Here is a 26,991-nt window from a genome sequence, read left to right on the forward strand (position 1 = left end):
CAGCTTAGGTGAGTTTATAATGCTGATTTTTCTCTGTTTAAAAGGAACCAGTGTGCATGAGGCCTAAGAAATGTAATTCTACTACATTATGGTACATTGTATTCTTGCCTTTCCTGTGTTCTATCAGAAAGCTGCTACCCATCAGAAAATACAACCTAAGTGACATTCCGTCGCAGCCATCTTGGTACACCTGCACTCGTCCACATTAAGCCTACAGTCTGAAGTCGTCAAGCAGACATCTTTTTACACCCACTGCAGTCTTGCATTTCACAATTACTTTTACCAGTAAATTGAGCTTATATAATGAAATACAGTATTTAGAAATCTGTCAACATCAAAACTGTTTTGATGTTGAATTTTCAAAGCAGCGGTGTTCTGTCAGATTAGCAAACCTGTGAGATCAGCAGACTTGCCGATGCTTTTAAAATTCAACATCAAAACAGTCACACAGACTTCCAAATATTGTATTTGACTATATAAGCTCAGTTCACTGGTAAAAATAAGTGTGAAATGCAAGACTTTATTGGGTGTAAAAAGATGTCCGCTTGCCGCTTACTGGGGATGAATGCTGGTGTACCAAGATGGCCGTGTCAGATTGTCACTTCCATTACATATCATGATGGATAACGGCTTTCTGACAGGACACCGGAATTCCTTCTGCTTACTATTATGAGCAGCAAATTCTAGTGGAAGGGAAGGAGGTGATGTGACCAAGGTATTTAAAAAATGTCTTCTCTACCATTCTTGTAGCACAGAAATACCTAAGTGTACATCAACACTTGCCATAATAGCAAAGAAATGAAAGCTGAACACTGGATCAGATACTACAGTAAACTTTTTAATCCATACCCAACACAGAAAGGCCACATAATGCTCATCCTCTGATGGCTCCCCCTCAGGTATAGCATTTTATACATAGTTACACTGGTCCAGCATGGACCAATGTAAATATGCATATATCATACCTGTGGGATCCCTCTAGAAGCTGGAAATCACTGTAGCAGACACCTGCTACTACAGTGACCTTCACTAGTTTCCGGGTCCTGTCCCGAGCGGTTGCCCTGCTGCTTACTGAACAGAAGAGGTCAGCCACTTGGCACAGGACCATTCAGAGAATGCTTTGCATTTTCAAACTGAATGAAAAGCATTATTTTATTGAATGAGGTGAGAGGCGGCCCAAGCTGGACAAATGAAACTATGTAAAAAATGTAAATTCTTATTTAAGTGAAACATTTCAAGAGTAGAGTTTTAGATGGACTGTGTGTTGCGTATGAATTAAAAACTTTACAGCAATAACAAATCTAGTGTGTGACGTCTTCCTTCCTTTTCTTGTTTATTGTTATGGGCGACTGAGGTGAGTTGTGATCCAGTACCTGGGACTGAATGGTAGAAAGCATCTGGAGAGGAACAATGTATTCATATATCACAACAAATATTAACAAGCTTAATCAATAACACAAAACTGAAATGTAAAGTGTATTTAAACAAAGCCAGATCAGATCTACAATTACTAAACTCAGTGACCAAGATTAGAATTCTAGAGTAATTTCACTTAAAAAAAAAATAAAAAAATTGTGGCCTTAAAAATTGTCACACAAGCTAATTTGTAATTTTATGTTAATAAAAAATACCTTTTGATTTCAATATGAAGCCACTGTAATTCACTGCAATATTCAATGCAAAATGACAAACTGGAGGCGTACTGTACACAGTTTATGTACAGAACATCCTTAGAAATGTAATTTTCTGCTTATGTGGGTGATGCACTGATTTTCTCAGATGTCTGCACTAAGACACAAGTAACATTGTAGGCATCCTCTAAATTCAATAGGAATTTAATTAATAGGGTTAATTACTGCAGCTTTCCTTATTGGAACACTGAAAGTGCACCAGATGGTTATAATAAGTGCAGACCCTCCCATTCAGGAATTAGTCTTGCAGGGATATAGTGGAAACAAATTTTTTTTTCACAACAGAAAAAGGTAAAACTCTGCTACACAGTTTGTTAAAATCCTTGCAATATACAGAGAGCACCCACGGGGGATTGTTTGTTTTTTTCTCAGCAAAGGGGCAGTTGCCCGGGGGCCCCACTTGCCTGGGGGGCCCCACCTGCCCAGCGGCCCAGGGCCGTCTTACCCAGGGGCCCCAAGTGCTCACGTGACCTGTCCGCTGGCATCCAATCCGCTAATCCAGACGGATGGAAACCCTATTGTCCATCCCTCTGGCAGATGGGATGAAAATGGACAGGCAGATCTGTTTTCATCTGATCCCCCACAGAGGAGAGTGGAGCTCTGGCAGGTCCATATCTCCACAGTGAGCAGAGACGGACCTGTCATCCGTCGGCTCAGCGGAGCGATCCCTGCTAAGCAAGCGGAGTCCGTGAAAACGGATGTGTGTGTGAAAGAGCCCCAAAGAATGGAGGTATAGACTGGGTGACAGAGAGATGGATGATGGGATAGAGCAAGGCATGTGAGTGAGACAGAGAAATGGAATGATGAAGCAAAGGATGGAGGGATGGAGTTATGGAAAGAAAGAGGGAAAGACAGAATACTAGAGGGATGAAAGTGATAGAGGATAGAAAAGGTGGAGGGATATAAGGCACAAGGAGTTGTGGAAAGATAAAAGAAGGGAGGGATAGAGTAACAGAGGGATGGAAGTGATGGAGGGTGAAGAGATTGGAGGGACCTGCAACAGAGGGAGGGAGGGACACAGGAAGTCTTTAGAATTGGGGACATACATTCTTGTGATCTTGGTTGCTACCTGGGATTGGGTTGCGTTTGGTGAGCAGTAGTGCAGGCTTGTAGGGCCCAGGGGCCCACAATACTATTAAGATGGCACTGAAAGGTAGAGTTACACTTTAAGGTCTCATGCACATGGGATGTTTGTAAAAGGCCACTGAAATGCATCAACACTCAAACAATAGAAGTGTCTGTTAAAATACCGTTTTATAGTATTAATACCGATATTCTGTAAATTATATTGATGAGGAAAGTTCCAGGAAAATACGTTCAGTTCTCATGTAAAAACTCAAAAATTGATTTAATAATAAAATAGCAAAATATTACGAGAACAATATCAAAATGTAAAATGTAAAAATAACATCAATATTGTAATTATATTCTTAAGATGAAGATTGAATCAGATGTGTGTCTGTGTGTGTGTAAGGTTTCCTCGTGGTGTGTCTGAAGCAAATCTGCTCAACTGTTTTTCTGTTTCTAGCTTTTACTCTTAAAATCTGACCCCCACTTTATCTTTAAAAGGGCTGGTCTAAGGTTCTCATATGTCTTGCAGTTCTACAGAAAACGGCAGGCTTTAACCCTCTCACGTAATGGTGGGAGTTGGACAAGAACAATGCGTGAAACCATTTAACATATACAATATAAGTTTCCCTTTAACATAAGATCAAATACTATATATATATATATATATATATATATATATATATATATATATATATATATATATATATATTATTCATTGAAAATCCAATGTTCTTATTAATATCTTAATCAAGAAATATTGTAGTATAAAGAACTTATAATCTTAACTAAAACAAACTTTCTAATAGTGTCTATCGTTTATGCATGCTTAGAGACTTTTAGGCATGTTCTGCATTTTTTCTACTCTTCAGCTCCTCTCCCAAATGTGCTTGTGGAGTATTTTGGTGTCTGTAAACACGTGTGAAATGGCACATAGGCTTACATAGAGGTGCATTTACAGGCTGAAAAAAGAAACGCTCAACACCTGTAAAAGCTAAGTTTTTTTAACACATTCCCTCCAGGCCTATAGTAAAATGACAGCCGAGCGGGAATACTGATGTTCTGGGAGGACGTCATATGACGTCCTCCAAAAATGCACCTCTTGCGGAGGACTGATCACTGCACCGGCCCGCTGCCAGTGTCATGTGATCGCTGTGACCAATCATAGCAGATCACATGACACTTGTAAATAATGGATGGCTTCTTTTCATGCCATCCATTGTATACAATTGTGTTGCTAGCTGTGATTGGTCACAGTGAACACATGGTACAGACAGGCCAATCACAGCCCATCTGTACCATGTGATTAGCATTGACCAACCACAGCTAAACAGATTAAAAGACACTGAATGAACTAGTTTCATTCAGTAAAAATGGTTGCTTATACCAAATTCATTGGTATATGCAATCATAAAAACAAAAAAAAAACCTGATCACTTCCCCAGAGTAGTACAGTGTTACTACTGTAACACTATATTGCTCTGATCACAGTGTGTTAGAAAAAAAATCATAAAAAAAAAATAAATAAAAAAAAATGTAATTAAAAAAATGAATAAATAAATAAAAAATTATTTTTTTACATATTGTCACCAGTTAGAGCCCTTTCACACTGGGGCGGGGGCGGCGTCGGCGGTAAAACGCCGCTATTATTAGTGGCGTTTTACCGTCGGTATGCGGCCGCTAGCGGGGCGGTTTTACCCCCGCTAGCGGCCGAGAAAGGGTTAAATACCACCGCAAAGCGCCTCTGCAGAGGTGCTTTGCCGGCGGTATAGCTGCGCCGTCTCATTGATTTCAATGGGCAGGAGCGGTAAAGGAGCGGTATACACACCGCTCCTTCACCGCTCTGAAGATGCTGCTGGCAGGACTTTTTTTACCGTCCTGCCAGCGCATCGCTCCAGTGTGAAAGCCCTGGGGGAGTGGAGTGGAATGAAAGTAGCGGCACTTTCGGGTCGGTTTGCAGGCGCTGTTGTTAGCGCAATAGCGCCTGCAAACCGCCCCAGTGTGAAAGGGCTCTTAGTGTCCCTGATCACTGCCACACCAGTTATAATGCTGTACTGCACTGTAAAAAATTTATTATTATTTTTTAAATTTCTTAATTTTCCAAATAATTGTGACAGAAAATTTAAACTTCAAAAAACTCACCATGCCTCTTAATAAATACCTTGGACTGTCTACTTTCCAAAAAAGGGTCATTTGGGGGATATTTGTACTGTCCTGGCCTTTTTAGGCCTCAAGAAATGAAACAGGCCACCAGTACATCAGAATTGATCCATTTTCAGATATTGTATATATACCATAGTTTGTGGACTCTATAACTTTCATACTGACTAAATAATATACACTGATCTGGGTTATTTTCACCAAAGAAAAGTAGAGGAATACATTTTGACCTAAATTTATGAAGAAAGATTTTTTGCAAACTTTATAACAGGAACAAAGAAAAACTTGTTTTTTTTCAAAATGTTTCTGTTTATTTAGCAAAAAATAAAAAACCCATTAAATATCGCCAAAAGAAAGCTCTAGTGAAAAAAATTATACAAATTTCTTGAGGGTACAGTGTTGCATGACCGTGCAATTGTAATTTAAATTGTGACAGCGCTGAAAGCTAAAAATTGGTCTGGGCAGGAAGGGGGTAAAAGTGCCCAGTATTTAAGTAGTTAAGCTCTGGGTGTATGTTCCTTAAAGTGGTTGTAAACCCCAGGCATAAAGTATAAAAAAAGCACATCCTTCTATACTGTATACTTGTTTTTCTCCAAAGCACTGAGTATCATTTCTCTCTGCTGCCTTGTTCTTCTCTTGTCAGCATGAGGCACTTCTGGCAGCTTTTCCAGACACCAAGAGTTAAAACGATAAAACCCCTTTCACACTGGGGCGCTTTGCAGGCGCTACAGTGCTAAAAATAGCGCCTGCAAAGCGCCCTGAAACAGCCACTGCAGTCTCTCCAATGTGAGAGCCCCGAGGGCTTTCACACTGGAGCGATGCGCTGGCAGGACGCTGAAAAAAGTCCTGCTAGCAGCATCTTTACACCGCTCCTTCACAATGGGACAGCGCGGCTATACCGCCGGCATAGTGCTGCTGCAGCGGCTCTTTTCGGGTGGTTTTAACCCCTTTTCGACCGCTAGCGGGGGTTAAAACCGCCCCACTAGCGACCGAATAGCGCCGCTAAAAGGACGATAAAGCGGCGCTAAAAATAGCGCCGTTTTACCGCTGACGCCGCCCCCGCCCAAGTGTGAAAGGGGCCTAAAGGGGGAGGGAACTGCAGCGCTCAGCCTGTGACTCATATTCATAGATGTGCTTGTTTTTCATACTGTGTGAAAGGGGGGTGGTGGTTCTCCTTTTCTACTATTAGGGCTCAGAGCTGTCTTTCAGATTCCTGCCCCCTGCTCCTCGATCTAAGAAGCAAAATTTTCCTCTTTGACTTTTTATAGTGATATGCAGAGAAATGGCTTCAGATACACAGCTACAACTTATGTAGGAGGATTTGTTTTACCTCTGTGTATCACCTAATGCTGGTCACTTCACTGCGTAAGGGTTTACGACCACTTTAATCACTTGCCAACCGCCCCATAGCAGTTTTACTGCTACAGGGTGGCCACGCTGCACAGGATCACACATATACATACACACACATATATATATATATATATATATATATATATATATATATATATATATATATATATATATATATATATATATATGTGTGTGTGTGTGTGATACAGCACTTCTGGGTATCGTGCGCGAGTGCGTGCCACTGGTGGCTCGCTTCCGCTGTGATATTACACAGCAGGAGCTTATCAGCGGGTCCTGTGGACCCGAAGTCCACCAGCACCAGCTGATCATTCGGTACGCTGACAGAATGGCAGTCTGCCTATGTAAACAAGATTGTCATTCTGTCAGTACAGAAGGCATGGATCCTGTGTTTCTGTAAAGCAGAAACACTGATCCATGCCCTCCACTAGAAAAAGCACCTCCCCTACTACACTGAAACATTAGCTTGGCACACAGTTAACTCTTTGATCGTCCCCGATGTTAACCCCTTCCTTGCCAGTGTCATTAGTACAGTGAAAGTGCATATTTTTTTAGCACTGATCACTGTAATAATGTCACTGGTCCCCAAAAAAGTGTCAAAAGTGTCAGGTGTCCAATTTATCTGCCGCAATATCACAGTCCTGCTATAAGTCACTGATTGTCACCATTACTAGTAAAAATGAAAAAATAAAAATAGCCCATAGTTTGCAGACACTATAACTTTTGCGCAAACCAATCAATATACACTTATTGGGATTTTTTTTACCAAAAATATGTAGCAGAATAGATATTGGCCTGAATTGATGAAGAAGTTTGATTTTTTACATTGTTTTATTGGATATGTTTTATAGTAAAAAGTAAAAAAATATATATATTTTTTTTAAATTGTCAGTCGTTCTTTGTTTATAGCGCAAAAAATAAAGAACGCAGAGGTGATCAAATACCACCAAAAGAAAGCTCTATTTGTGGGGAAAAAGGACATATGTTTTATTTGGGTACAGTATCGCACAACTGTGTAATTGTCAAAGTAACACAGTGCTGTATCGCAAAAAATGGCCTGGTCAGGAAGGGAGGTAAATCTTCCGGAGGTCAAGTGGTTAACTGAGGAGGCCTTGTGTTTTTGTTTCAACATTATGTACAGTAGGTTTCATTTAAGATATGATTGAAGAGATAGAACTAAAGACTTACTTCTTCATAAGGATGGTCACGGTTTGGTCTTTTAGTAGGAAAAGAAAGGTCTGAGAAATCTACCAAGTAGTTGTAGCCCTGAGGCAAGTCAACAAAGTCATCATCAGTTTCAATCATCTACAAGAAAAATAATATGACATTATAACATATGAACAACTTGTTTAACACCATGACATAATGTGTCTTTCTAGCACGTTTGTAACAGGTGAGAAAAAGAGATGGTGTATTCATAGTAAAGGTCCAAGAACACATTTTTGGATGATAAACTAGGCCAGTACATCTAATGTTTTTGTTCACACTTGCATCCAGGGCACAGGCTTCTCTTAGGCTGGATTCACACCTATGCAGTTTTAGTGCTTTTTGCATTTTCAAGATTTGCACTACAGTCCATTTAACATGGTTTCCTATGGAACACCATCTGTAGTGCAAATCTGAAAATGCAAAAAGCACTAAAACCGCATAAATGTGAATCCAGACTTAGGGCCCTTTCACACTTCTCTGTAGCAAAATCACGGTAAAAACACATATGCATTTTTATTGCAATTTTGATGTGTTTCAAATGCGTATCCTGTGCATTTCTGTTGCATTTTTGGGTTGCCTACACCTGTGAAAAATGAATATGTGACTCAAAAACGCACCAAAAACGCAAATCGTGGTGCGTTTTTACCCTGATGTCCATTCATTTCAATGAGAAGCTGAGTTTTTGGTGCGTTTTTCAAAACCGCACCAAAGGTGCAGCATGCGGGACTTTTCAAAATGCACCGCACTCACAGCGCAGTGATGTGAAAAGTCCCAGAGGATTTAAAGGGAAACATTTTTCTTGTGAATGTCTTGCAAGGTAAAAATGCAGAAAAACTGTAATGCCCTGTACACACGGTCGGACTTTGTTCGGACATTCCGACAACAAAATCCATGGATTTTTTCCGACGGATGTTGGCTCAAACTTGTCTTGCATACACACGGTCACAGAAAGTTGTCGGAAAATCCGATCGTTCTAAACGCGGTGACGTAAAACACGTACGTCGGGACTATAAACGGGGTAGTAGCCAATAGCTTTCATCTCTTTATTTATTCTGAGCATGCGTGGCACTTTTTTGCGTCGGATTTGTGTACACACGATCGGAATTTCCGACAACGGATTTTGTTGACGGAAAATTTTATATCCTGCTCTCAAACTTTGTGTGTCAGAAAATCCGATGGAAAATGTGTGATGGAGCCTACACACAGTCGGAATTTCCGACAACAAGGTCCTATCACACATTTTCCGTCAGAAAATCCGACCGTGTGTATGGGGCATATCAGTGTGAAAGGGGCCTTAGTACACCTCTCCCTCATGTACAGCACTTTCTCTTGAGGATTATACATTTCTTTTGCAAAAGGCGAACCTAACTGATTAGCTAGTGCCTTATGTTTGATAGTTAGTGGACTCCTTATACCAAATATGGGACGCAGATCCCTCTTATCTTGAAATGCTTACTCTCCTTAGGGGGACAGAACAGAGTCCTCTCACCTCAGCTATAGAAGTGATGATTGGCTGTGACTCTTGGCCAAGTAATCTATATGAATGTGCCATCTCCAGATATAAGAAGCATAGTATTCCCTGTAACAGGGCCTTATATGTTAACATAACAGAGTCTGATTGGTACCTAATGCTGGCTTTCCTTCTCCTAGCCTATAAACTATACATCAGATTATAAATGCTGAAACGAACTCAAATTCAGACATATGCACTAGCACGAGTTAAAAATATATATATTTAAATACATAGCTGCATTTTTTTATATCTATGTGGAATTCAGCTTTAAGAAATAATAGCGATAATACTGACTTAATGAAAGTCATTGTACTTACCCTGACAACCAAGTTATAGCCTTTGAACCCAGCCCAGGTGAAATATTCTTTAATCCAGGATGGATAGTTAAAGATCTCATCTTTAAATGAAATAGACATGGCATCCAGGTATGTACCAAAGTCCCAAGAATCTTTGAAAATTTTGGATCCTTCTGGTGGATCAACAATGGCCTCCCTATCCAATGAAAATTCACTTTTAACTTTTATTTTATTTTAAATTATCAAAATGCATGAATATACAGACATAAAACAAGTATCTGGTCCTTATTTTACATATACGTATAAATTACTACAAGTATTTTTCTGAACAACCTTTTAAAACAAGAACTTAAGAAAAAAAGTCTGCTGCTGTAAGAGGTCCAGTATGCCTTCCAGGTTTTTTAATGTACATTTTGATATGTAGGATTTTAGTGTACAGCAGTTAGTGGTGTACTTTGCACTAGCTATATGGTCATTTGCAGAAAAAAGGAATTCTAAAGAATTTTCTCAGGTGTCAATGTCAAATACGGTGTGATTATACATGGGGGATTTTTTTTTTTAAATTGCTGTGGGAAGGCCTTAGAATTCACAAAGCCATCCTGACTGTGGCAACTAGACTGAGCTTACAATCATAGGAAATACACTGGTCTTTGGCAGAGCAAGTTTAGCATCCAGTAACTAAGGACACCACTCACTGCTAAGGATGATTGAGGAGGAGGGGGAATGCTTCCCAGGACCAAGGTAGAAAAGTACAGTATTATTACATCTTTATGCACAGTAGAACCAAAAATAGGAACCAAAAATAATTAAATTTTTCAATAATTTCACCCAGCTTCACATCGACCCTTCAATTTCAACCAGTCAAAATTAGTCTACTAAAGTATTTGGATGCCATAAGGTGGATTAATTGCAAATACAAGTACTGAGATTATAATTTTCAGGACTTTTTTCTTGAGCCTAGTGACACTTTTTTGGGGCAAAAAATTCTTGTTTACTATATTTATTCAATAAAGATAAGGCAAATACTGCATATTCATTACCTGTCACTTGGGTCCTTTAATACCCTGCCAACATCCAGCACTGCTCCTGGCTTTGGAGTCCAGGTAATAACATTTGACATTTTAGTTATCAGCTGATTCAATGTTGAAGCATCATTTTTAATGTTTGTCTCTTTAATATACCTGCAATGAAAATAAATCACAGGGATGGATCACAGGAAATCAGGGTTGTGAATTATATACAATATACAAAAATAAAGAAGAGAAAATCTGTTCCTTCAGTTTTGAAGATATAATGTGATTGTATAACTGTATGTCATGTCCCGGGGCTGACTATTTAATGTAGAACTATAGAACTATACTGTGGACATGTTTCTGGTTTTGTCACCAAGGTAGTATTAAATAGATGGGGGGGGGGAAACCGGAGCAAGGGAGCTAGCTTAGAGGGTAGGAAAATATAAATCTGGCCTTGAATGTAAGCTGTACCTGATTGTTGTCCAGTGGGATGAAAAAATATTGTGGTTGGCATGGATATCAGCCTGTAACTCTTCAATCAACATCTGACCACATCAAGCCCTGCCTAATGCATTCTGGATTGACAGCACTGCCTCTGATGTTGAAATTCTCCCACTGTAAGCTACAGTGTCCAGGAGGGAGAACATGTGAGACAAAACATGAAGGAAAATATGGCCCAGTTAGGGAACGTAAAGGAAGTACATTTTTTGTTTACGTTATGTGGCTTGTGCATGCAGGGGAGTTTGGCCTATCAGCGTCAAATCGCCACACTTTTCAGTGTCTTAAAAGGACAAGTGCAGCATCCAGCCATTCTTTCTGCACTCGATCAACATCCATGACAGGCTGAAATATGCAGGGTGCTGTACTGAGCAATGCACATATGCTTTGAGGGACGTATGCATCTGGATCACTTTTATATGAAAGCTGATAGTTCAAGATGGATAGTTCGGAAACCCAGAGTTTGATTGACTTGCTTCACAGAGTATACACATGCACACTTGGCTGGTTTGATGTGTTTGCCATGATTATTCATCAAAACATCAGACATAGGATTGCTTTCCTACGTCTTTGGGGATATTAAATGTAACCTTCCCACCATTTAAACTTGTAAAAGTCTTGTTTGAGGCAGTGGACCACTGCCCACCTCTGTTAACAAGAAGAAAGTCCTGTGTCTGTCTAATTTCACTTTAAGGCTTGGGGATGAAGAATAACTTTACTGAATGATTGCCTGCAAAATTGAAGGAGGGGGAAGTTGCATCTATTCACTAGGATAGAGGTTCTTAGCCTGTTTACAATTATCAACGTCATTGGCCAATGCATTTTCCAATAACCCTTTCCCCACTGGGGAGAATCCTGTTTTTTTTTTGTTTGTTTTTTAATCTGTACATTATTAAAAGATCCAGTCCAGTGCTCCATAAAATTTGATTCCCATACCCCAAGGTGTATGGATACCCCCCAGTTTAAAATCCCTGCACTAGGGATCGATACTGGATTCACAGTCAGTGCAACTACTATATCTGCAGTATTAAATATAAGGCACTGCTCCCTCTGACTGCTTGTCTCATGAGATTAAGAGGGAGATTTGTTATGTCAATGGTGTGCTGCTCACAGTTGTTCTTGCTGATATATGGCTATGATATTAAGAAGCAAAAGCCCTGCAGGGAGACCACAGGAAATATTGATGGCTAGTCTATTGCTCTCCGTCTGTAGTTGGGCATAATAAGGAAGGAAATTGGCTGCACACCGACACTCTTGAAGTCCATTTATTGAATGTTCCATACAATGACACACACCGGAAGTAGCCGGAACAGAGGTGGACTAGTTCAGCAGGGCTACACTGTGCTTACGCATCACGCTTACTTTGGGCACAGCTTTTTAAAGTCTTGGAATCTATTGAGGGAAACAGAAACTCGAACACAGTTGGGTTATACTGACGTTTACAGGAGGTTTGGGCACTGAACAAACAGGAAATTGTAAGTCAGCCTCCCTTTAATCCTCTCCTCAACCCAGGGTGCCACAATTTTGTGAAAACGTACTATCAAGGGCAGAAATAAAAAATAAAAAAAACAGAGGGTGGCCCACTGTCCCTCAATGAACTCCAAGAAATAGATTTTACGGTAAGAAAGAAAAACATATTTTCTTTCAACCATTGATCGACACAGGAATTCAGATATAGTTGGGATGTCCAAAAGCAGTCCAACTAAGGGGTGGGCACTGCCACTGACAGGCCCACAAGAAGGGACTGGGGACTGTCTGCAACTCAGAACCACCTAGTGGCCCAGCCCCCAAATAGGGAACTGAATGAGGTGAAACCCCCTGCATGGCAGGGGAATATCCCAATGATATAGAGGAGGCCACAGAGGATCAGCCTGATGCTGAAGCCAGGATAGATGATCTCCAGAGGGGAAAAACTTCAGCCAAAGAAACCTGTGCCTAAACCATCAAGAGGCTGTGAAGCTGAACACCCACCAAAACAGAGCTTCCAGAGCCAGTTTTTTCTGTTTCTGTATACATGTTGTGGAAATGCGACCCCATGTCACGGGTGCATATGAGCAGTGTATGCCTGATTTTGGTAGGCTTGCTAATTGTACACCTGTGTGCTGGCTTCATAATCATTCCAGGAATAGAGGTCAGTACTCAGACTTGGAGACAGCTCCACCTGGCAGACAGGAAGTCTGGCCTGGGAGGTCGGGAAGGTCCCAGTAGGAGATGGCTCCTGGAGAAAGAGACAGGAGGTCTTGGAGTCTAATGCCCTGTACACACGGTCGGATTTTCCGATGGAAAATGTGTGATAGGATATTGTTGTCGGAAATTCTGACTGTGTGTGGGCTCCATCACACATTTTCCATCAGAATTTCTGACACACAAAGTTTGAGAGCAGGCTATAAAATTTTCCGACAACAAAATCCGTTGTCGGATATTCCGATCATGTGTACACAAATCCGATGCACAAAGTGCCACGCATGCTCAGAATAAATTAAGAGACGAAAGCTATTGGCTACTGCCCCATTTATAGTTCCGACGTACATGTTTTACGTCACCGCGTTCAGAATGATCGGATTTTCCGACAACTTTGTGTGACCGTGTGTATGCAAGACAAGTTTGAGCCAACATCCGTCTGAACAAATCCATGGATTTTGTTGTCGGAATGTTTGATCAATGTCCGACCTTGTGCACAGGGCATTAGGCTGCAGGTGGCAGCCTGTGTGTGCACGTCTGTAGCAGGCAGATGTGGCCCGTAACAGCACAAAGCTGACAGTGAGTAAGCCAGGAGGCTATAGTATGTGTTTATACAGTGATGGTTGAACCCCCCTGCGATGGAAGATTACTGTTTGTTTGAACTTTTTCACTACCTTAAATAAAAGTGGGCTGCCATGCCCTAAAAACGCAGTCTGAAGTGGCACATTTCTGGAAACATGCATGCACCACTTGAACCTAATCAACCCGAATTGTCACAGTTGGTGGAGAAATTGGCTTTGGGCACGGATGACGCTGGTCCAGATCCTCGAATTCCGGAAACCGTGAGTTTTAGAGACTGTGTGTATTGATGTTGCTGTGTGAAGCAAAGTGATGGGTGCTGTGTCACAGCTGTAAGGAGACAGTACGCCAAAAAAAAAAGAAAATTCTGAAGGAACTGCGCATCTGTTGCTGCAAAGATGCATGTTGTTGCCCGTGGCAACAAAGGCAAGGTCAGTCATGAGACCTATGGCAAATGGTGGAATGATCCTGATGAGAGTCCTGGCTGGTGTGCTCAAGAGGATTGTTACAGTTGCTGGAGAAGCTCTGCAGGGAGAATGCAGTCTCCCATAGCAACCAGTGAAGTGTCGTCTGGATGGTGGGGCTCCTATGAAGAGGTGGCTCACTGTTCCCACAAAGAGGACTGGGAAGCCCGAGAGTCTTTCATTTCACCCGGTAACCGCATGGGGAAATACAGCAGGAGAGAGCAACAGGCTGACCGGAAATTCAAGAGGAGAGCGGTTTCCCGTAGCAACGCCTGTGAGTCTGCAGACTGGGTGAAAAAGACTGACTATGTGAATATGCACACAGGAGTGGAAGTGAACCCGAACGAGAGATCCCCTGTTTGTGCTAAAAAGGACTTGCCTTGCTGCAGTGCTCTGTTTAGCATACTTGCCAACAGTCCTGGGACAATCCTGATTTTTGGACCCTTGTCCCGATTATTTTCCCGGGATTTTGCTTTTGTCCCGGGAAAATCGGGAATGTTTTTGGCTAAAAACAACAGCTGGCTACACAAAGATGGCCGCCACCGTTGCCACGAGTATTGTTTCCCCTTGTGTTCAGTGGAGAGGGCAGTCCAATCGGCTTCTCTCTTCAGTGGCTGCAGGGATTGGAGACCCCTCTCCCTCTCCACTGAACACAACAGGAAGAGATCAGCCGCCGCCAACCCTCCGCCCCCCGTGGAGCAACATGTGACCGCTGGCTGGGGAGCCCCATTGTAGCATGCAGATCGGTACCCCATGAAAGAAGATTTCCTTTGCTGCTACTGCGCATGTGCCAGTTTCAGACAAAACAAACCGAGCGCAGAGTTACTGCCGACTAATATAGCTGAGTTAAATTAACCCCTCACACGCCGATTGATCGGCTGCATCATGAAGACACAGCGGGACACAAGCTGCTTGCGAGGAGGGGACAGCAACAAACTGTATCGGCTATACACAGGCTGGATGGTTGGCACAGGGGTCACAGGCAACACAGTCTTCATGTCACAGGGGGGGGCCACAATCTGCATGTCACAGGGGGGCCACAGTCTGGATGTCACAAGGGGGCCCTAGTCTGGATGTCACAGGGAGGTCACAGTCTGGATATCACAGGGGGGCCACAGTCTGGTGTTGTAGTCAGTATAGTGTAGTGGGTGTTGTAGTAATCAGTGTAGTGTAGTGGGTGTTGTAGTAATCAGTGTAGTGTAGTGGGTGGTGTAGTGGGTGTTGTAGTAATCAGTGTAGTGTAGTGGGTGTTGTAGTAATCAGCGTAGTGTAGTGGGTGTTCGTAGTGTAGTGGGTTGTTGTAGTAATCGGTGTAGTGTAGTGGGTGTTGTAGTGTAGTGGGTGTTTTAGTAATCAGCGTAGTGCAGTGGGTGTTGTAGTGGACAGTGTAGTGTAGTGGGTGTTGTAGTGTAGTGGACAGGTAGGTCAGTATACTGGTCAGTATAGGAATGAGGTAGGTCAGTGTAGTGGACAGGTAGGTAAGTGTAATGGTCATTCTAGAAATCATGTAGGTCAGTGTAGAGGTCAGTATAGGAATCACGTAGGTCAGTGTAGGAATCAGGTTGGTAAGTACTATTGTAGGAAGGGAAGGTACTCAGGGAGTGCTAAAAGTCTGTAGGTTATGGGGCACAAATTTCTTGCCTTCCACCGGGCGCTGACAACCCACGCTGCACCACTGCTGCTGGGGGCACCTGATGTAAGGACGGACTCTGCTGGGGGCACCTGTTGCAAGGAGGGACTCTGCTGGGGGCACCTGATGCAAGGAGGGACTCTGCTGGGGGCACCTGATGCAAGGAGGGACTCTGCTGGGGGCACCTGATGCAAGGAGGGACTCTACTGGGGGAACCTGATGCAAGGAGGGACTCTGCTGTGGGCACCTGATGCAAGGACGGACTCTGCTGGGGGCACCTGATGCAAGGACGGACTCTGCTGGGGGCACCTGATGCAAGGACGGACTCTGCTGGGGACACTTGATGCAAGGACGGACTCTGCAGGTGGCAGGCGGCGTGGCAGGTGACACGCTCAGGGGTCCCACTGATTCTGCATTATGGTGAGTTGAATGATTTAATTTTATATTACAATGTAATAATAGAAATAATACGCTTCAATCATCCTGACACCATAACAACCATGGTGCCGGGTTGATTAAAGCACTAACACCAGGTGTTTGGAGTATCTTTATCTGCTGATTGTTAAACTCTGGAATACACATATTTCTATTGTGGTGTAGGATCTGGAGCTGCTGTTCCTCCATCCTTCTCCCTCTACCCCCCTTTCTCCCTTTCCCTCTTCATCCCTCATTCATCTCAGACTCTAACCACACCCCCTTTGGGCCACACCCATTTAAGCCACACCCACTATTTTGGGTAAACCACGCCCATTTTTGGCACAGCATTTTTGTTTTTTCTATGCCACGCCTACAAACGCATGCCACGCCCCCTAATTATAATGTGACTCCGCCTACAGCCAAAAAAGTGTCCCTAAACATTTTTTTTACAATGTTGGCTACTATGGTTTAGTGGGGAGGTAAGTGTTAAAGTTAAAAAGCTTGAGGTCTGCAATGAAACGCCATCTGCTCATGCTGATGAGGGTGGGGTACAGCAACATGGTGTGATTGAAAATTTGTTGCCACAGTGCAGGGTAAAACAAAGTGATGTGTTTAATGTTGAGAAGTGTGCAACTGACAAGAGCAGGGTTTAAGATGCTGTTGAGTAGGGATGAGCTTCGAGTTCGAGTCGAACCCATTGTCGACTCGAACATCGCATGTTCGCCTGTTCATCAAATTTCGAACGTTATGAGCTGTTTGTGCCAAATTCGAGTGGCGCGTCATGGCCCATAATTCACTGCGGCATCGCAGTGCATTGCTGGCTGATGATTGGCCAAGCATGCACTATGATGCTTGGCCAATCACAGCGCCGCCTGTACAGAGAGTCGTAATTGGCCAAAGCCAGAGTGGCTTTGGCCAATTATGGCTTAGGGGGTTTAGTACACGCCCCACACTATATAAGGCCGCCTGTGTGGCCTTGTGTAGTGTGTTGCGGTGGCGGCGGAGAGATAGACAGAGAGACAGTGTCATTTGATTTAAGTTAGATAGAGTAGGCAGGCAATTAATTACAGTGTATTGTGTATATATATGCATCCTAGGTGGTGTGTGTGTGTGTGTGTGTGTGTGTGTGTGTGTGTGTGTGTATATATATATATATATATATATATATATATATATATATATAGATCCGTTCCTGTTATTCTCTTCCTACTGACAGGCAGGCAGGTGTTTTTACAGTATTTACAGCTACCTGAAGAAAATTGCTGGTGTTCTTCTGATCCTATTAGTCCTATTAGCTACAGTATTCACAGTTAGTGTAGTACGTCCTCTGCACAGTGTGCACCGAAAACTACCCGAAGAAAATTGCTGGTGTTCTTCTGATCCTATTAGTACCGCAGGCAGCTGCAGTATTTACAGTAAGTGTATTGCATCCTCTGCACAGTGTACACCTTAAGCTATCTGAAGAAAACTGGTGGTGTTCTTCTGATCCTATTAGTACTGCAGGCAGCTGCAGTATTTACAGTTAGTGTAGTGCGTCCTCTGCACAGTGTGCACCTAAAACTACCTGAAGAAAATTGGTGGTGTTCTTCTGATCCTATTAGTACTGCAGGCAGCTGCAGTATTTACAGTTAGTGTAGTGCGTCCTCTACACAGTGTGCACCTAAAGCTACCTAAAGAAAATTGGTGGTGTTCTTCTGATCCTATTAGTAATGCAGGCAGCTGTAGCATTTACAGTTAGTGTAGTGCGTCCTCTGCACAGTGTGCACCTAAAGCTATCTGAAGAAAATTGGTGGTGTTCTTCTGATACTATTAGTACCGCAGGCAGCTGCAGTATTTACAGTTAGTGTAGTGTGTCCTCTGCACAGTGTGCACCTAAAGATACCTGAAGAAAATTGGTGGTGTTCTTCTGATCCTATTAGTACCACAGGCAGGCAGGTGCAGTATTTACAGTTAGTGTAGTGCGTCCTCTACACAGTGTGCACCTAAAGCTACCTAAAGAAAATTGGTGGCGTTCTTCTGATCCTATTAGTACCGCAGGCAGCTGTAGTATTTACAGTTAGTGTAGTGCGTCCTCTGCACAGTGTGCACCTAAAGCTATCTGAAGAAAATTGGTGGTGTTCTTCTGATCCTATTAGTACCACAGACAGGCAGCTACAGTATTTACAGTTAGTGTACTGTGTCCTCTGCATAGTGTGCACCTAAATCTACCTGAAGAAAATTAGTGGTGATCTTCTGATCCTATTAGTACCACAGACAGGCAGCTACAGTATTTACAGTTAGTGTACTGTGTCCTCTGCACAGTGTGCACCTAAAGCTATCTGAAGAAAATTGGTGGTGTTCTTCTGATTCTATTAGTACCGCAGGCAGCTGCAGTATTTACAGTAAGTGTATTGCGTCCTCTGCACAGTGTGCACCTAAAACTACCTGAAGAAAATTGGTGGTGTTCTTCTGATCCTATTAGTACTGCAGGCAGCTGCAGTATTTACAGTTAGTGTAGTGCGTCCTCTGCACAATGTGCACCTAAAGCTACCTGAAGAAAATTAGTGGTGTTCTTCTGATCCTATTAGTACCACAGGCAGGCAGCTGCAGTATTTACAGTTAGTGTAGTGCGTCCTCTACACAGTGTGCACCTAAAGCTACCTAAAGAAAATTGGTGGTGTTCTTCTGATCCTATTAGTACTGAAGGCAGCTGTAGTATTTACAGTTAGTGTAGTGCGTCCTCTGCACAGTGTGCACCTAAAGCTAGCTGAAGAAAATTGGTGGTGTTCTTCTGATCCTATTAGTACCGCAGGCAGCTGCAATATTTACAGTTAGTGTAGTGCGTCCTCTGCACAGTGTGCACCTAAAGCTACCTGAAGAAAATTGGTGGTATTCTTCTGATCCTATTAGTACCACAGGTAGGCAGCTACAGTATTTACAGTTAGTGTACTGTGTCCTCTGCATAGTGTGCACCTAAATCTACCTGAAGAAAATTAGTGGTGATCTTCTGATCCTATTAGTACCACAGACAGGCAGCTACAGTATTTACAGTTAGTGTACTGTGTCCTCTGCACAGTGTGCACCTAAAGCTACCTGAAGAAAATGGGTGGTGTTCTTCTTATCCTTTTAGTACCACAGACAGGCAGCTGCAGTATTTACAGTTAGTGTACTGCGCCCTCTGCACAGTGTGCACCTAAAACTACCTGAAGACAATTGCTGGTGTTCTCATACTAATAATACTACAGGCAGGCAGTTGATTCTGCTAGCTGCAGTATCAGTATATATATATATATATATATATATATATATATATATATATATATATATATATATATATACACATCCCAGCTTTGTGCAGCTACATCTCACTGCATGCCATTAGTATGTCTGGAAGGCCAACAAGGAGAGGCAGACAGTCACAAGCCAATAAAAGAGGGCAAGCAGGCTCTGTGTCTAGAGGCAACAGTGCTGGTCGTGGAGACGGTGCATCCTCATCAGCACATGGCCGTAGGACACGCTTGTCCTTTTTTTCGGCAGCTGGCTGTGCGGAAGACTTGGTAGAATGGATGACCAAGCCATCCTCATCCTCCTCATCCTCTCTCACCCAGGCTCAGGGTACTTTGTCTGGCAAAGCAGCTGCCAATGCGGCCTATTCCCTCAGCTCAATAGCATCAGTCACTCCTTCCCTAGCCCCACCATGTCCTCCTGAGGAGTACCCCGAACTGTTTGATCACAGTGTTGGGTACATGCTCCAGGAGGATGCCCAGCGATTTGAAGGCTTCGATGATGGTACCCAGCTAGAGGAAAGCAGTAATGTGAGCCCAGAGAGAGGGGATGCCCAAGAAGGACAGCAATCTGGCAGTCATGTTCCGCCAGCTGCAGCATACTGCCAGCTTTGCTCCAGTGATAAGGAGGGAGGGGATGATAAGGTCACTGACTCCATGTTGGTGCCTGATAGGAGAGAGGAGGAGGAGGCACATCTCCAACGAGGCAGGATGCCCTCCAGGGGCCAGCTTAAGGGCAGCACACCGACTGCATCACACCGCAGAGCTCCGCATGTGCAGGGCGCTGCTGTCTCTGCACGTTATTCTAAAAGTTCTTTGGTGTGGGCCTTTTTTGAGACAAGTGCATCAGATCCCACCGCTGCTATTTGCAACATATGTTCCAAGCATATCTCGCGTAGCCAAAACATCACCTGCTTGGGCACCACATGCTTGACCAGACATATGTCGACCTGCCATGCAGTTCGTTGGCAAGCGCACCTAAAAGACCCACACCAAAGAACAAAGCGAACCTCTCCTTGCTCCTCATCAGCTGGAATCTCCAACCCTACTATACCTTCAGTCCTCTCTGAAACCTGCACTGAGAGGAATGAAGGTGTAGAATTAGGTGTGTCGCAGCCAGGTACTTGCGGGCAATCTGCTATCGCTACACCGACGTCAGATTGTACCAGGCAAATTTCCCTGCCCCAGCTGTTGCACCACCGATAGAAGTTCGCTCCCAGCCATCCACATGCCCAGCGGTTAAATGCTAGCTTGGCTAGATTGCTAGCACTTCAACTGCTGCCTTTTAAGTTGGTAGACTCTGCCCCTCGCTGGGCAGGGCGGTCAGCAGTAAGGCCCCCTTTATTCAGACAGTGTTCCTGCATGCCCGCTGATCACACAGGAGGAGGATGAGGAGGAGGAGGAGGATTGTGTCAGCATTGAGGTGGAGCCTGGCTCAGCATCAACAGCAGTCTTCAAGGGATCATTTACAGTCCTAAGAAACCCATGGACTCGTATGTGGCTGGGAGGACGTGTCTGCGGATCATGTCGTCCTTAGTGACCCAGAGGACTCTGGACCGAATGCCTCAGCAAACCTAGGCTGCATGGCCTCCCTGATCCTGCAAAGCCTGTGGAAGGATCCTCGTATTCGTGGAATCAAGGGGAGGGATGATTACTGGCTGGCAACCCTCCTTGATCCACGTTACAAGGATAAGGTTGCGGACCTTATCTTGCCGTCGCAGAGGGAGCAGAGGATGAAACATCTTCGGGAGGCCTTGCAGAAAGGTTTGTGCAATGCGTTTCCAGAGCCTGGGAGGTTAAAATTTCCTGGTCCTCCTGGGCAACATGTTGCTGAGGCTTCAGTCAGTCACAGAAGGTGGCCGTCTGACCGATGCATTCAGAAAATTTTTTAGTCCGCAGCCCCAAGGTCTGATCGGTTCCAGCAACCATCGCCAGCGTCTGATTCGCATGGTGATTCACATAGGATTACCTAGGGGCAAGATCAGACTTGGACACCTTTCCCACTGAAAATCCTGTGGGTTACTGGGTCTTGAGGATGGATCACTGGCCAGAGCTTGCACAGTATGCAATTGAGCTACTGGCCTGTCCTGGATCCAGGGTTCTTTAGGAACGCACATTCAGTGCTGCTGGAGGCTTTGTAACCGATCACAGGGTGCTCCTGTCCACCAAATCGGTCGATCGGCTGACCTTCACAAGAATGAATCAGTCTTGGATCACCAGCTACCAAGCACCTGATGCTGATGTAACCGATTTTTTTTTATTTAATGTGAGATCCCGTCAAGACTGCCTATCCTGTTATGCTGAGTGACAATCCTCTTCCTCCTCAATTTTCATGCTGATAGCTTGTAAGAACATTTTTGGTTCTGGGCACTGCCACCAGTAGCAAAGGCCCAATTTTTCTGCCCCTGTTTAACAGGGGCATGTAATTACAAATTTTGAATCAATACTTTGCAGCAGGGCTCATTCCTGCGCTCCAACTATAGCATCTGTGAGGGGTTGCAGTGTTGTAGCAATTTTTCTGCCCCTGTTTAACAGCGGCGTGTAATTACAATTTTTGATGCAATACTTTTCAGCAGGGCTCATTCCTGCACTCCAACTAGAGTATCTGTGAGGGATTGCAGTGTTGTGGCACCAGCACCAGTGCCCAAGGCCCAAATTTTCAGCCCCTGTTTAACAGGGGCGTATAACAATTTTTGATGCAATACTTTGCAGCAGGGCTCATTCCTGCGCTCCAACTATAGCATCTGTGAGGGGTTGCAGTGTTGTGGCACCAGTGCCTAAGGCCCAATTTTTCTGCCCCCTATTCAACAGGGACATGCAATTACAATTCTTGATCTAATATTTCACAGCAGGGCCCATTCCTGCACCCACCAAGAGTAACTGTGAGGGCTTACAGTGTTGTGGAAACACAACCACCACCACCAAAGGCCCAATTTTTTTTACCACTGTTCAACAATAGAATGTTGGCAACACCAATACCTAAGGCCCCAATTTCTGCAGAGTATATAGGGCAGGCCCCTACTTTCAAACAACTCCTACTTGCAAACGGAAGGAGACCACAGGAAGTGAGATTAAATCTACCCCTAGGAAGGGAAATTCTGTCCTGTAAGAGTTAATATGGGAAAAACGTGTCTCCTCTTCACTGATGCTTTATCACCAATCCTTGTTTGGGCTCTTTCACACGGGGGATCCGTATGTCCGTTTTTCATCCTTCCGTTTTCGGATGAAAAACGGACATACATGTATCCCTATGGAGCGTCGGATGTCAGCGGTGACATGTCCGCTGACATCCGACGCCGCTCCGATCCGAAAAGTGTAACGGAGGAAAAACCTACTTTTCCATCCGTTTTCGGATCGGATCGGGTGACGACGGACACTACGGTCCGTCATCATCTGATCCCCCATAGGGGAGAGCAGCGCTCTGACAGGTCCGTAGCTGCACAGCGTGCAGCGATGGACCTGTCATCTTTCTGCTCAGCGGGGATCGGCGGAGCGATCCCCGCTGAGCCAGCGGGTGTTCACGGGGCGGATCATCACTGATCCGCCCCGTGTGAAAGAGCCCTTTCACTAAAAAACCCAAATTTTCAAAAAACATTTGTCATTGGGACAGAAAGTGAGGGGAAATCTTCTGAAGAGGTGCACAGACAACAAAACAAATGTAACAGGGGTGATAACCCTTCCCTATGTTTTCCAAAAAGCTTACAAATAGATTTTTTGGCTGGAGCTACACTTTAAAAATGTACCAGTTCAAAATTACAAACAGATTCTACTTAACAACAAACCTACAGTCCCTGTCTTGTTTGCACCACCTGTATACTGCTGTTCAGAATATATAGGGCCTGGGGGCCCCACGCCTTTCCTTTTTTTAATTTGGGTGCAGGGTTCCCCTAAATATCCATACAAGACCCAAAGGGCCTGGTAATGGACTGAGGGGGGTACCCATGCCATTTGTCTCACTGATTTTCATTCATATTGCCGGGACCCAACATTACATTAAAGCCGCAAGCAGTGGGGCGTGTCCAAGATGGCGACCGGAGCGGACGTGCAGTGAGATAGCTCCGCTTTCCTCCCGGCCTAAAATCCTGTTTCCCTGCAGACTGTTGCCTCCGAACGCTCCCAAAAAGCTGCAATTTACAGCGGAGGAAGGTAGGACACAGGGGGTGAGGCTAATTTGCACCCCACGGACCCCACAGCGAACACCTGAGCCCCGCTGCAGCCGCGCCTGTTGGTAGGCCTGAAATCCTACTCCCGGCCTAAAGCCCTGTTTCCCTGCAGACCGCTGGCTCAGAGGGTTCCTAAAAAGCAGCAATCCACGGCGGAGGAGGGTAGGACATAGAGGGAGAGACTAATCTACACCCCACGAACCCCACAGTGGTCACCTGGGTCCCGCTGCAGCTTCACATTTCTGTAGGCCTAAAACCCTGCTACACTAAATCCCTATACGTGGCCCCCACAAGCTGAAAGCAGGAGAGAAGGGAGGTATGACCAGAGGGAAGGCAGCTATATCAGCCCGCAACTCACAAAAAAGTGCCCCGAATACCCCCGCGCGGACCCCACGCCCCGCCAAAGGCTCCAAGATGGCGACGCAGTCTGAGAACATGGAGCAGGCCCCTCTGGAAAGGGAACGGGAGCAATCTAACTTTGAGGCCCTTATGCAGGCTATTACCAACTGCCAGTCAACCCTCACAGGGAAAATTGAGCAAATGCAGCTAGATATTAGCCTCATACGGCGAGACATGGACACATTCAGAACCCGCCTTACTGAGGCTGAACGCCGCGTGGGAGACGCGGAAGATGTGTTGCAAGACCATACAGTCTCGCTCCGCACGCTGCAGACAAAAATTAAATCCCTTGAAACCCGTGCAGAAGATGCCGAAAATAGAAATAGGAGGAACAACCTCCGTATAGTGGGTCTCCCGGAGGGGGCTGAGGGTACTGATCCCACGTCATTCACGGAAAACCTCCTGCGTGGATTGCTGCCCCAAGTGGCATTTTCGGGTGTCTTTGTGGTGGAGAGGGCACATAGAATGCCTGCTGCCCGGGGGCCCCCGGGAGCTCCTCCACGCACATTCATCCTGAAATTATTGAACTTTAGAGATCGGGACCTTGTTCTCCGTGAATCAAGGAAGGTTGAGCAGCTGAGATATGAGGGGGCTAAGTTAATGATCTTCCCGGATTTTTCTGCTGATACTCAAAAGCAACGACGTTCATTTGATCAAGTCAAACTGAACCTACGCAACAAGAAAATAAAGTATAGTATGCTGTTCCCAGCGAGGCTCAGGGTCCAGGATGGAGAGAGGGTGCGTTTCTTTACTTTCCCTGAAGAAGCGTCGCAATGGCTGGAAACCATTCAGAGACACTGATGAGTTGCTTCAGGCACAAGATTAAAAAAGTGCGGATACAGAAGATATGAGATAGAACATCTCTAATGCTCGTTTTCAACAAGCAACCCCTCTGATGGCACCAATCTAGAGGTTTAAAGAAGAAAACAGGTTCAAGTTATGTGCCCCCGGAGGAATGTGTTTATTTCTCCGGGTGAAGTTAATTCTTTTATTCTGCAGGGAACGGTTATCCTTCATCAGCAAGGGGAGGCTTACTGTGTGTACTGTAACGCTCGGACCCCTTCTTGTTCATTTCCCCAATTGGCAATTGCCATGAAGGTTTCTGGGAATGAGGCACGCCGAAGTTTGGGGGGTGGTGCGGGGTGGGGGAGGGGGGGATGGATGGGGAGCACACGTTTTTGCTCCGAGTTGGGACTTTTGATATTTTTTTCCCCTTTTTTTTCCCTTTTTTGCTGCTACATATGCTCAACATGCTGTGTTACTGTATATAGTATTGTAGGACAGGGCTGTTTGAATCTCTGTCCACCAGGTGGCGTGAGAGGTCAAATATTTAATTTTCAGGGTAACAAATGTATGCTATTTTTGCTCTTAGTTTTCCTCCTTAGATTTAAAGTGACCCCGATGGGGGTTGGCTACCAACCTGGCTCCCTATTTTTAACATTGAATCAATGCCACCACTGACAGTGCTGTCGTGGAATGTTAGAGGGCTGAATACCAAAATCAAGAGATCTCTGGTTTTTAATTTCTTGAAAAAATACAACCCGCATATATGTGTGTTACAGGAGACTCACCTGGTGGGGGGCAGGACGCTGGCACTACGGAAACCATGGGTCGGTGCATATTATCACTCGACTTACTCCTCGTACTCCCGGGGTGTCAGTGTCCTGGTCCACAAGTCGGTGGGGTTTACATTACTAGATCTCCATCTGGATCCAGATGGAAGATATGTGGCTATACATGCAATGTGTGATAGAATAGAATTACTCATAATAGGTATATATATGCCCCCCCAGCCACGGTGGAGATTCTTAAGAAAATTACCCCAATAATAGCTCAGTACCCTTCAGCTGGGGTACTTATGGCTGGAGATTTTAACATGACCCCAAGCCCAGACCTGGATAGGATGGGTGCGGGACCATCAGGGGTGACCCCCTTGACACAGTGGGCTGACAATTACGGATTTACAGATATCTGGAGGATGGGGCATCCGGGTGAGAGGCAGTACACATGCCACTCTGCGGCGCATGCATCATTCTCCAGAATTGATCTGATGTACTCCTCTGACTCTCTCCTCCCCAGAATACTTGAGGTGGATATCCTGCCGCGGGGTATTTCAGACCACGCTCCCCTCCTATTAAAATTACAGACAGGAGGGCAGGAGGCGGAGCCTAGCAGAGCAGACATGCATTGTTAGAGCTCCACACCGCTGAGGAGAGAAGAGAAGGACAAAGCGGAGCCTGCAGGCTCAAAAGGTATCCATTTGAACCTTTTTGCCCCAGGGAACAAACTGTGAACGTTTGGGCAGGAAATATGGTACTGGGAGGAAACCGTGGCAGAAATAAAAATCACCTCACAAAGAGCTCACAGGCACTCACTGCAGCTGAAGCAGCTCCAGTCACCTCACAAGATACAGCATCAGGGCGCTCTCACAGGCAGAAAATGTCACAGCAAGACTTTCCATTTGAGTCAGATACAGAACAAATCCTCTCACAAACTTCTCCACAAGCCTCCTCAGTATCACCAGTAATATTATTACAATTTGAAAAGATGCTTCATAAGGCTTTAAAACAAACCTCAGACCAAATAACAAAAAGCCTAACCAAAGAAATAAGAGAGCTGGGAAACCGCACCGCAGCCTTAGAAATAAAAATGGATGAAATTGAAATTACAACCCAAGAAAATATAACAGAATTGGAACAATTAAAAAAAGAGAATTTAATACTTCAAACTAAGCTCGAAGATTACGAAAATAGAGCCAGACGTTCAAACTTACGCATAAGGGGAATACCTGAAACTGTGACAGACCTGCAATCTACTATTACTGCTCTATTACAAGAACTAAAGCCAGATATCCCTATTGAACGTTTAGAACTGGACAGAGTACACAGAGCCCTCACAGCCAAAAAGAAAGATGGACCCCCACGTGATATAATCACAAAATTTCATTATTACAGAACGAAAGAACAAATACTAATTGCTGCAAGAGAAAAAAAGGAACTTCATTTTCAAGGACACAATTATCAAATTTTTGCTGACCTATCCCAACTTACTATTACTAAAAGACGATCCATGAAAC

General features: G+C 44.3%; 1 protein-coding gene across 3 annotated transcripts in view; it reads right to left on the reverse strand.

Moving 5' to 3' along the window:
- The window catches only part of LOC141144989 (cytidine monophosphate-N-acetylneuraminic acid hydroxylase-like), a 489,338-nt gene that overhangs the window by 12,887 nt on the left and 449,460 nt on the right, over positions 1-26,991 (reverse strand). For all 3 annotated transcript variants that reach the window (XM_073631175.1, XM_073631172.1, XM_073631174.1), the window contains exons 10-12: positions 10,349-10,489; positions 9,330-9,504; positions 7,479-7,595 (exon numbers count right to left, since the gene is read on the reverse strand). In XM_073631175.1, the coding sequence (XP_073487276.1) occupies positions 7,479-7,595; positions 9,330-9,504; positions 10,349-10,489 (433 nt within the window). The remainder of the gene's footprint in view (positions 1-7,478; positions 7,596-9,329; positions 9,505-10,348; positions 10,490-26,991) is intronic.

The sequence above is a fragment of the Aquarana catesbeiana genome, linkage group LG05 (genome assembly GCF_042186555.1).
Source record: "Aquarana catesbeiana isolate 2022-GZ linkage group LG05, ASM4218655v1, whole genome shotgun sequence".
Taxonomy (NCBI): Eukaryota; Metazoa; Chordata; class Amphibia; order Anura; family Ranidae; genus Aquarana; species Aquarana catesbeiana.